The 12,681-nt window shown below is 38.4% G+C and overlaps 1 protein-coding gene across 3 annotated transcripts in view; it reads left to right on the top strand.

The window, feature by feature from the left end:
* LOC128250919 (tyrosine-protein phosphatase non-receptor type 11-like) overlaps positions 1 to 9,506 on the top strand; it is a 69,072-nt gene extending 59,566 nt beyond the window's left edge. For all 3 annotated transcript variants that reach the window (XM_089342454.1, XM_089342455.1, XM_089342456.1), the window contains exons 8-14: positions 352 to 501; positions 1,445 to 1,594; positions 2,948 to 3,102; positions 3,869 to 3,936; positions 5,725 to 5,873; positions 7,176 to 7,396; positions 9,234 to 9,506. In XM_089342454.1, the coding sequence (XP_089198580.1) occupies positions 352 to 501; positions 1,445 to 1,594; positions 2,948 to 3,102; positions 3,869 to 3,936; positions 5,725 to 5,873; positions 7,176 to 7,396; positions 9,234 to 9,294 (954 nt within the window). In that variant the 3' untranslated portion in view covers positions 9,295 to 9,506. The remainder of the gene's footprint in view (positions 1 to 351; positions 502 to 1,444; positions 1,595 to 2,947; positions 3,103 to 3,868; positions 3,937 to 5,724; positions 5,874 to 7,175; positions 7,397 to 9,233) is intronic.
* Positions 9,507 to 12,681: the final 3,175 nt, after the last annotated feature.

Here is a 12,681-nt window from a genome sequence, read left to right as displayed (position 1 = left end):
CCAATCCTCTACCATCCTGCACCAATCCTCTACCATCATGCATTAGTCATCTACCATCCTGCACCAATCCTCTACCGTCCTGCACCAATCCTCTACCATCATGCATTAGTCATCTACCATCCTGCACCAATGCTCTACCATCCTGCACCAGTCCTCTACCATCATGCATTAGTCATCTACCATCCTGCATCAGTCATCTATCATCATATCAGCTCTCATCTCTTCTCATTCATCAGTGTTCTGTCTGTTTCCTTTCCTCCCTTTCAACCTTACCATTCCCCCTTCTCTTTCTTCCTTCCCCTCTCTCCATCGCTCTCTCTTTCATGCTTTAGTCTTTTCATCTATTTCCAGATGACAGACGAAGATGGTGTGGAACCAAAGAAAAAATACATGGCGACCCAGGGACCTTTGCCGACAACAGTTGCAGATTTTTGGCGCATGGTTTGGCAAGACAAATCTAGGATCATCGTCATGACAACAAAGGAGGTGGAAAGAGGAAAGGTCAGTGAAAAATAAGACTAGTGTGTGTGTGTGTGTGTGTGTGTGTGTGTGTGTGTGTGCACATTTTTTCTTTAAAGCCTGGTCCTTATTCTATCAGTATCTTTTACTGAACTGCTAAGTTACAGGGATGTAAACACACCAACACCGATCGTCAAGCAGTGGAGGGGGACTAACAAAGACGCACACACACACATGTGCACACACAATGGGCTTCTTTCAGTCTCCATCTACCAAATCCACTCATAAGGCTTTTGTTAGCCCAAGTCTATATTTACTATATATATACACTTGCCGAAGGTGCCACGTAGTGGAAGTGAACCCAGAACCATGGGGTTGGGAAGCAAGCTTCTTACCACACACCCACACCTTACACTTGCACCTATCTCAATAATTCCATCTGACCCATGGAAAAGTGGATGATAAATGATGACAATGCTTGTAAAATACAGTTGTATCTTATGCAAAAGTGTGTCACATACCTGCAAATATGGTAAGCATTGTGAAGGCACATGGCTCAGTGGTTAGAGCGTCGAGCTTACGATCGCGAGGTTGTGAGTTTGAATCCCGGACCGGGCTGCGTGTTGTGTTCTTGAGCAAGACACTTTATTTCACATTGCTCCAGTTCACTCAGCTGTAGAAATGAGTCGCGACGTCACAGGTGCCAAGCTGTATTGGCCCCTTTGCCTTTCCCTTGGATAACATCAGTGGCATGGAGAGGGGAGACCGGTATGCATGGGCAACTGCTGGTCTTCCATAAAACAACCTTGCCCGGACTTGTGCCTGGGAGGGTAACTTTCTAGGTGCAATCCCATGGTCAGTCACGACTGAAGTGGGTCTCAGTATGGTAAGCGTTGTGTATTAATCTTGCTCTGTCTACCTGTTTTCTTTTCTGCTAAACCGGAGATGATTCCTCAGCTGATAAATGGTTTGTGTTCTTCTGCAGCAAAAGTCAATGCGTTATTGGCCAAAGGAACTTGAAACGAAAGAATTAGTTGTACCTAATGGTAAAATGTTTATAAAAGGTGTCCGAGAAACGTCTCATGCTGAGTTTGACGTCAGAGAGTTCGAAGTGTCACGGAAGACAAACTCCAAGGTTGGAATATTTGTATTTTCTATCTTTTCCCTTCTTTTTCAAATTATCTGTTTTTATTTTTGTTGTTTTGCTGTTTTTGGCGTCCTTTCCTGTATCATGCAAAAACATTTCCTATGTGAAAAATTAAGCATCGAGTATTTATGTATTTTCAGCACCAGCTGGTGGCACGTAAAAAAAAAAGTACCATTCAAGTGTGGTCGATGCCAGTGCCACCTGACTGATACCTGTGCCAGTGGCACGTAAAAAGCATCATTCAACTGTGGTCGATGCCAGTGTCACCTGACTGACACCCATGCCAGTGGCACGTAAAAAAAAAAGTACCATTCAAGTGTGGTCGATGCCAGTGCCACCTGACTGATACCTGTGCCAGTGGCACGTAAAAAGCATCATTCAACTGTGGTCGATGCCAGTGCCATCTGAGCGTCCCCCATGCCAGTGGCACGTAAAAAGCATAATTCAACTGTGGTCGATGCCAGTGTCACCTGACTGACACCCATGCCAGTGGCACGTAAAAAGCACCATTCAAGTGTGGTCGATGCCAGTGCCACCTGAGTAGCCCCCATGCCAGTGACACATAAGAAAACACCCACTACACTCTCAGAGTGGTTGGCATTAGGAAGGGCATCCAGCATGAAAAGCTGACATTAACCAACAACGATTATTATTATTATTATTTTTAGTAGTGGTGGTGGTGGTGGTGGTGGTAGGAGTTACTAAGGCGGTGAGCTGGCAGAACCTTTAGCCAGGCAAAATGCTTAGCGGCATTTCGTCTGTCTTTATGGTCTGAGCTCAAAATTCTGCTGAAGTCAATTCTGCTTTTCATCCTTTTGGGGGTTGATGAAATAAGTACCAGTGATGCACTGGGGTCAATGTAATCGACTATCCCCCTCCCCAAAATTTCAGGCCTTGTACCTTTAGTAGGAAAGGATTAATATCATCATCATCATCATCATCATCATCATCATCATCATTAGTAGTAGTAGTAGTAGTAGTAGTAGTAATATTAAGATGGTGAGGTAGAAGAATTGAAAACACACCAGACAAAGTGCTTAGCAGCATTCCATCCATTTTTAGTTTCTGAGTTCAAATTCCACTGGGCTTATCTTTGCCTTTCGTCCATTTAAGGTCAATAGAATAAGTACCTGTTATGTAGTGGGGTCAATGTAGTCAACAACCCTCCTGCCTCCCCCAAAGTATCAGGCCTTGTGCTTATAGTAGAAAGGATTATAATCATCATCATCATCATTATTATTATTATTAACTGCCAGCAAATCTAGTAATTAAAATATTTTGTTTCACTTAATTAGGTTGGTGCCAGCTTAAACTAATCTTTCTTTTGTTTCCATTTACCAGATCGAAGGTCCCAGGAGGATCTATCATTACCATTTTATGATTTGGCCAGACTATGGTGTTCCTTCCGATCCAGGAACGGTTTTGAATTTCCTGCAAATGGTCAATGAACAACAAGAATCAATACCTGACGCTGGGCCATTCGTTGTACACTGCAGGTACATGTTGATTTACTTTGTTTTGCTACATGTTGGTTAGTTTTTAGTGCCATGATTAACTCCATGTAGGTTAGTTTTTAATGCCCTTCTCAGCTCCATGTTGGTTAGTTTTTAGTACTCTTGCTAGCTACATGGTTAGTTTTTAGTGCTCTTACTAGCTACATGTTGATCAGCTTTTAGTGCCTTTGCTAATTCCATGTTGGTTAGTTTTTAGTACTCTTGCTTGCTACATGGTTAGTTTTTAGTACTCTTGCTAGCTATATGTTGGTTAGCTTTTAGTGCCCTTGCTAGCTCCATGCTGGTTAATTTTTAGTACTCTTGCTTGCTACATGGTTAGTTTTTAGTGCTCTTGCTAGCTACATGTTGGTTAGCTTTAGTACCCTTGCTAGCTCCATGTTGGTTAATTTTTAGTACTCTTGCTAGCTACATGGTTAGTTTTTAGTGCCATGGTTAACTCTATGTTGGTTAGTTTTTAGTGCCCTTGCAAGCTCCATGTTGGTTAGTTTTTAGTGACCTTGTTAGCTACATGTTGGTAATTTAGACCTGTTAGTTTTGTATTTGATTCCTAGGTTTAAAATGGTATTGGTAATTTTGCATTATTGCATGAACTTGTGTGATGATTGCTATGTATTGTGTTCGAAGTGTGCGTCTGTGTGTCTTTGTGTGCGCGTCTGTGTGTTGCTACATTCTAGATACACATACAATATACACTACACACTTCAGCAAGAAATAGATGCAATAACGGGGAGTTTTCTTTCTGTTTCAGTGCTGGAATTGGTCGAACTGGAACATTCATCGTCATTGATATGATTATTGATAAGATTAAGCGACACGGTAATCCTCCATTGAATTTTGTTGTTTTTATGAGTTCAAAGTGTTTGTGTCATTGACGTCTTCGGACACATCATTTCTTTGATGTAGGCTTTACTAAAACAAGGGAGACAACACCAGAACTTGCTACCAACATCATTTTGTATTTCTTTTAACTTCTGGAGTTATCCCCCTTGGATTTTCTCGACTGTTTAACCATTCGTTTTCGCTTATCATTCTTAAAAGGATTCTTGGGGTAGAATCCTCAGGCATCCCCTCCATACCATCCTATCAGAAGCAACCGTTGTTATGCTTTCTTATCCTTGGTCTAACCCTAGGTCTCCAGCCAGTTGGCTCGGTTGAAGAATCCATCTTGAGATACTTTCTTGTAGCATTCTAATAAGATGCCCGCAATGACAGAGCTGTGACCTCTCAATGCAGACCTCGAGAAACTCCCTGATCTCTGAACTGTGCACCCCCTTAAGTAACATTACTCCAGAGATATTTCAGAGGAATCGTATTTTGGTCATTTGTATAAACAATCATATTCTACTGATCATGACCAAGTGAGGATAGGTAAAAAGTAAGAACAAGTAAAGTTTTCCTTCTTGGGGCTGGTCTTCCGGCCTCTATGAGGACCATGGATTGGCTCCCATGCCAGTGGCACATAAAAAGCACCATTCGAGCATGATCATTGCCAGCGTCGCCTTACTGGCACACGTGCCAGTGGCACGTGAAAAACAACATTCGAGTGTGGTCTTTGCCAGTGCTACCGGACTGGCTCCCGTGCAGGTAGCACCTAAAACACACCTTTTGAGCGTGGTCGTTGCCAGAACCGCCTGTCTGGCCCTCGTGCTGATGGCACATAAAAGCACCCACTACACTCTTGGAGTGGTTAGCGTTAGGAAGGGCATCCAGCTGTAGAAACTTTGCCAGATCAGATTGGAGCCTGGTGCAGCCATCTGGATCGCCAGTCCTCAGTCAAACCGTCCAACCCATGCCAGTATGGAAAGCGGACGTTAAACGACGACGACGATGATGATGATGTGTCTCCCTGTAACATGAGGATATAACCCAACATATCTCCTTCAATTTCTCTTTCCTTTTCCAACAGGGGGAGCCACGTATCTCCTTTACTGTCAGATACATATTTCCATCCCTTTATCTTACTCTAATAGGTCACCACCTGATACATGGCCATCTCCCTCGGGGTCTTCTCTTACAAGTTACTTGGTGGCCTCACTAGTGCTGGTGCCACATAAAAAAAAAAGCACCCAATACACTCTGTAAAGTGGTTGGCATTAGGAAGGGCATCCAGCTGTGGAAACCACGCCAAAACAGATACTGGAGCTGGATGCAATCCTCTGGTTGCTCAGTTCCTGTCAGACTGTCCAACCCATGACAACATAGAAAACGAACATTAAATGGTTAGATATATACATGTGTGTGTGTATACACACCTCATCATTGGATTCATTAATCATTAACCCATTACCTACCAGTGATCTCAAATGAGATCACTTAAAAATTGCAAATTTCATAATTATCTGTCAATATTTATACATATCTAACCTTTTTGCTATATCTGCTAGGTATATTTCTCTGATATTCAAATGAGGTTTGCTAACTTTTCACCCAATATCTCGCTTATTTCTATTTAAAATGTTATTTTCAAATGTTATTTTGATCATTCCAGTATGTTTCTAAGGCTGTTTTATGCTAGAAATCAAAGTTTCATAAAAAAAAATTCCAGTTAATAGAATTATGGGAGGTAATGGGTTAATGTATAATATTCGTCTAATTTATTTAAAGGTCTGGATTGCGAGATTGACATTCAGAAAACCATCCAAATGGTACGTTCGCAGCGATCTGGTCTTGTGCAGACTGAGGCCCAGTACAAATTTATTTACCTTGCCGTACAACAATATATCGATACTTCCCAACGGTTGCTGGCAGAACAGGTTTGTCTTTTACAGCTCTTTCAGTGCTTACCATTTCGCAGGCACCAAAGTTGGACAAAGTGCTAGAAAAGCACCGTGTGTGTGTGTTTGTTTGTGTACATAAGTGTTTGTGTGCATGTGTTAAATGTGTGTATGTTCATGTCTATAAATGTTTGTGTCTTTGTCTAAGTTGTATGTTTGTGTATATAAAAGTGTTTGTGTGTATGTATGTATTTATGTGTACATAAATGTTTGTGTATATGTATGTGTACATGTGTCTGTCTGTCTGTGTGTGTTTATGTGTAAATATGTTTGTGTATATAAATGTGTGTGTGTTTGTGTTTGTATTTATAAACGTTTGTGTGTGTATGTATGTGTATGTAAATGTTTGTGTGTGTGTGTGTTAACATGTGTATGTTCATGTCTGTAAATGTTTGTGTGTGTGTGTGTGTGTTAATGTGTGTATGTTCATGTCTATAAATGTTTGTGAGTGTGTTTGTCTAAATGCATGTTTGTGTTTGTTTACATGTGTATGTATGTGTATATAAATGTTTGCGTTTGTCTGTATGTATGTATGTTTGTGTATATAAATGTTTGTTTGTGTGTATATATGTGTATATAAATGTTTGCTTATGTATGTATGTGTACATAAATGTTTGTGTTTACGTGTGTGTGTATGTTTGTATATATATATATATATATATACATATGTGAGTGTGTGTTCATATATGTGTGCACAGTGCTATGTAGCCGCTTAAGAAGCTCACTTTGCAACCACATGGTTCCAGGTTCGGTCCCACTGCAGGACACCTTAGACAAGTGTCTTCTTTTATAACCCCAGGCCAGGTTGATTTGGAAGACAGAAACTGTTTGGAAGCCCATCATATGTGTGTGTGTGTCATTGTGCATGTGTTTGTTTTTCCATTCTGCACCACTTGACATCCAGTGTTGGTTTGTTTACATCCATGTAAAGTAGCAGCTTAGCTAAAAAAAAAAAAAGCCCAATAGAATAAGCACCAGACTTTCAAAATAAGTCATGGGGGTCAATTTGTTTGACTAAGACCCTTTCAAGGTGGTGCCCCAGCATGGCTATAGTCCAGTGACTGAAGCAAGTAAAAGACTATTCGAATATATGAATTAATTAAAGCAGTAAGCATTTCAAATCCTCACATTCTGAGTTCAAATTCCACGTAGGTCAATTAAATTAGTTGAACACTGGAGTCAATGCAATTGGTCCTTGTGCCTCCCCTCAAAATTCCTAACCTTGTGCTTGAATTAGAAGTAATTAAATATGGGGGTATATTTCATTTGTTTCTCTTCCAGATGAGTCAAGTGGATGGCCGTGAATACACGAACATTCGCTATGCCGGCACCACAGATCTTCAAAGAGCCATGTCTAAGACTAATGTGAATATTCCACCACAGCAGACCAGAATCCCCTCACAACAGATGACATCACCAGTTCAAGCTTCACTATCGTCCCACCCCAGGAAGAGTTTATCTCAAGCTCCACCACGACCAGTAAAATTCCGAGAAGTACCACAGTAAGTACTACAACACTATACACATACATTATACATACATTATACATTATACACATATGTACATTATTCAACATTATACATTATACACACATTATACACATACATACATTATACACATACATACGTTATACACATACATACATTATACAACATTATACACATACATACATTATACACATATTATACACATACGTCATTCAACATTATACACCTACATACATTATACATACATTATACAACCTTATACACATACAACTTTATACACATACATACATTATACACACATTATACACATACATCATAAAACATTATACACAAACATCATACATTATACACATACAACATTATACACATACATATACACATATACAATAACAAAAGATTAATTTTTTTTTTTAAATTTCATCAGTGGCCAGCATATAAAAAAAGACCAATTAAGGTGAAATTATATTTCTAATTATAATTAAGGGCATAGAAAGAATTTTCTAGCCTCTATGCTGAAAGTAGATTCTAAATCATCTCAGCACAAAGTAATACGCGTGTTGAAATCGAAGCAGTAAGATAACAGAAATTAATAATGATATAGACATGCCCAGGGTTTGCCCAATGGCTTTTCCTTCACCAGCAGGATGATTTAGCATCATATCATCATCATCATTCCATGCTAGCATGGGTTGGATGATTTGACGGAGGACTGGTGAACCAGATGGCTACACCAACCTCCAATCTAATTTGGCAGGGTTTCTGCAGCTGGATGCCCTTCCTAACGCCAACCACTCTGACAGTGTAGTGGGTGCTTTTATGTGCCACCGGCATGAAGACCAGTCAGGCGGTACTGGCAACGGCCACGCTCAAAATGGTGTATTTTACGTGCCACCTGCACAGGAGCCAGTCTAGCGGCACTAGCAACGATCTCGCTCGAATGTCTTTATACGTGTCCCCGGCACAAGTGTCAGGAAAGCGACGCTGGGCACAGGTGCCATCACGATTTCGCTTTATATATGTGAGAAAATTTCTGGATGCCCTTAATTACAATTATATACACACATATACAAATAGGAATGGTATCAAGCCATAGAAGCCATGCCAAAGCAGACGCTGGAGTATAATACAGTTCTTGGGCCCATCAAACTACACAACCTATGTCAGCAAGGGGCATGGACATTAAAGAACAATGATAATTATATTAGCTTTCTTTTGTTTTGCATGCTAAAAGGCAACCCTACCCATACTAGTGTCACAAAAAAAAGCATCCTGTACAGTTTGTGAGGAATAAATCAAATTGAGTTGTAACAATGCTGCGCTTTAGAAGACTCTTTAGTGTAGCTGATGGCAAGGTAACTTCTTTGATGCTGGTGCCATGTAAAAAACACTCAGTACACCATGTGAAAAGGCTGGTGTTAGGAAGAGCATTCAGCTACAGGGACCATGTCAAAACCGACATTGGTGCTCAGCATAGCCCCATGGCTTACTGAATCCTGTCAGATTGTGAAATCCACACCAGCATAGAAAACAGACTTTAAATGATGATGATGATGATGATGATAAATTGATTCATAACAATGCAGTGCTTTGTAAAACTGTTTAGTGTAGCTGATGGCAAGGTAACTTCTATGATGCTGGTGCCATGAAAAATAATGCACCCAGTACATTATGTGAAGAGGCTGGTGTTAGGAAGGGCATCCAGCTATAGGAACCATGCCAAAGCTGACAATGGTGACCAGCACCATCTTGTGGCTTGCTGGGTCCTGCCAAACTGTGAAATACAAACCAGCATAGAAAACAGATGTTAAATGATGATGATGTTATTAAAAGTTTTTTTTTTTTTACCTTGCAGTGAACCTGATGATTCTCGTCAAATTTACCAAAATGTCAATGTTTCACCCATGAAACGATGATGTTAGTTAACCCTTGTAATTATTCATTTATCAAAATAAATATTGAAAAAACAAAACTTTAAAATAAAAAAAAATGTTCTTGAAATGAAAAACGAAAGAAAAGAAACAATGAAAGAACGCAAAATTGCAAAACTTTTTAAAGAGGAAAAGTATTGAGTTTTTTTAAAAATAAAATTTAAAAATTTTTTTTTTTTCTGGAAAAGAAGGAAAAATGAAAGTAGAAAAGGTTTAAGAATTTAAGTTTTGGAATTTTTTTTCTTTTTCAAGAAAATTAATTCTCTCCTTCCCTGCCCACCCCCCAAAATATGTATTTGATATATATGTGTGTGTGTATGTGTGTATATATATATGTATGAATATATGTATATACATATGTATGTATATATATGTGTGTATGTATATATACATGTGTATATGTATATATATATATATATGTGTGTATATATGTGTATATGTATATATATATATGTGTGTATATATGTGTATATGTATATATATGTGTGTGTATATATATGTGTATATATAAATGTGTATGTATATATATATATATATATATTATGTGTGTATATATAAAAAAAATTTTTTTCAGAATGAGATAAAAAACCAAGGCTGTGAAGATTTTAGAACATTTATAAATAGGTCTTACAGCTGTTTCCAGGATATTTATTATATCCCTTCATCAGAGACGGTGTGAGAAAATGGTTAAGCAATAGTTATTCTAGATAAGATATGAAATACAGAAGGAAGTGGAGGAATGAAAATAGATGTGAGATATGCAGGGATATTGCATTTGTAGATCCATTATTTAGGCAGAATGGTATACATATAAGAATCCAATACCTTGCGAGTAAATTCCAAGGTATTGGAATCTGATATATATACCATTCTGCCTAAATAATGGATCTACAAATGCAATATCCGTGCATATCTCACATCTATTTTCATTCCTCCACTTCACTCTGTATTTCATATCTTATCTAGAATAACTATTGCTTAACCATTTTCTCACACCGTCTCTGATGAAGGGATATAATAAATATCCTGGAAACAGCTGTAAGACCTATTTATAAATGTTCTAAAATCTTCATAGCCTTGGTTTTTTTATCTCATTCTGAAAAAAAAAAATTTTATATATACACACGCTGATATATGACCTACGTTGGACTTCTCATTCGCATAATCACCGAACCTGGAGCTTAACTCTGGTCTGTCCATAGCACTTACTCAGCATTACCTGACACCTTTGGGTCTTATTGACACCATTACCGCTCATAACCTCTCTCTCTATATATATATGTATATATAAGTGTGTGTGTGTATTGAAGAATAGAAAATATGACATTAATTAATCTGTAAGGTTGTATGGAAAGGTTCTGGTCATGTGTGAAATGATGATGATAATTGGTAATGGTGTTAGTTGATGATGACGATGATGATGATGATGGTGGTGGTGATGATGGCGATGGTATTGATGATCATGATGGTTGGTGGTGGTGGTGGTGGTGGTATTGACGATGATGGTGATGCATACAATGTTTGAAGGACCCATTTTTCATGTTTTGTTTTTACTGTGGTCCTTTTCCAAATTAGACCCATACCCCACTCCTGCTCTTTCTCAGTCTGCAACCACTGTAGACCAAACCACCACCACCACCACCACTACTACTACACCTTGTCTGTGTTATTACTGATCTGATACCATGCTGGTGGTTGATCTCATAATTTGGCTGAAAGTTAACGAAGACCTGACAATTAGGTTGGATGGTGCTGGCATTTCTTTTGTTCTTTCTTTCTCACACCCCCATCACTTACCCAATTTTTTTGTTTGTTTTTGATTGTTTTTGTTTCCCCTTGCTCCCCCACCCACCCACCTCCTGTGCAGCCCACAAGGGGGTGGGCTTGGGGATGGCCCTTTAAAGACAAAACAAAACACACGTCCCACCTCCACTTGGTCAGCTCCTTGATGTTTTTAAATGAATTTTTATACCCCACCTGTCCCGTCCATCAGCACACTTGTATCTAGACATACATACACACATTATATATATATATATATATATATATATATATATACACACATTATATATGCACACACACACAGATATATATATATATATATATATACACACATAAACATACACTATATATACACATACACATATATACACCACACACACACACACACACATCCATACATATAAGTATTGGGTTGTCCAGAAAGTTCATGCCGATTTTTAAAGGAAAGAAAAAGGTCAATAAATACTTGCCATTACATTTTTAATCAACCAAATAGGAACCATTTTGTTGCACAATGTGTCTCCATCTTTCCTTTAACTTGAAAATACCCTCTTCCCAGAATTGAGATGGTTTCATGGCAAATAAGTTGAAAGGTAAATCAGCACGAACTTTCCGGACAACCCAATATATATAGACACACACACACACATTTATGTATACATACATACACTTCACACACATGGAGATGCATAGCCTAGTGGTTAAGATGGTTGCACTCATAAAATAAAACCATGGCCTCAGTTCCTGGACCAGGGAGTGCAGTGTATTCTTGAGCAAAAACACTGGTGTCACATTCAGGGTGGATGTTGTGGTCTCAGCCACTTGTACGCCACAGAAACTGGGTAACTGGCCCTATGAACCCTCCTTGGACTTGAGACAGTAATGTCCATAGGGTTTACTTTACTTTATTTTTTATACACACACACACTCATTCATAGCGATATACACACATGCCAATACCTCAATAAATAAAGCTAACCTTTAGCACTCTGTAGGTGCATCGTGTTACCGTATGAGTTTTCTCTCCTGTAATAACAGGGCAGTGTGCTAAAAGTTAATGTTCCACTTTTTTGTGACTTTGCTATCAGAAATTTCATTATGAGTGGATAGCAAAAAACAGTTTGTTTCCTTATGTAGATAAGTTGCTTTAATCACTGAGATATATATATATATATATATAATGTACTGTTCCATGATAGAAAATCCTCCCCAAAAAGTACTCCATTATTTATCTAAAGGACACAATACATGTTTTTAAGTGCTACTAATAGTGTTATATATTGAGAAATATCTGTAACATATTCTTCAGGCACAGACCACATATCATAACGAACTAAGAAAATTTAGTTCGTTATAATATGTGGTTTGTGTCTGATGAATATGTTTGAAATATTTCTCAACATATGACACTATTAGTCGCACTTAAAAACATGTATTGTGTCCTTTAAATGTGTGTGTGTGTGTGTGTATATATATATATATATATATATATATATATATATATACTCTCATTTAACATACAGAAGGTTTACGATAGACCTAAAAGCCTATATAAAATCTTGTTTACACAAAATTGTGATTCAGTCTCCA

Source organism: Octopus bimaculoides, chromosome 26 (assembly GCF_046866305.1).
Source record: "Octopus bimaculoides isolate indiv1 chromosome 26, ASM4686630v1, whole genome shotgun sequence".
NCBI classification, from domain to species: Eukaryota; Metazoa; Mollusca; class Cephalopoda; order Octopoda; family Octopodidae; genus Octopus; species Octopus bimaculoides.
This window is presented reverse-complemented; position numbering and strand designations above follow the sequence as displayed.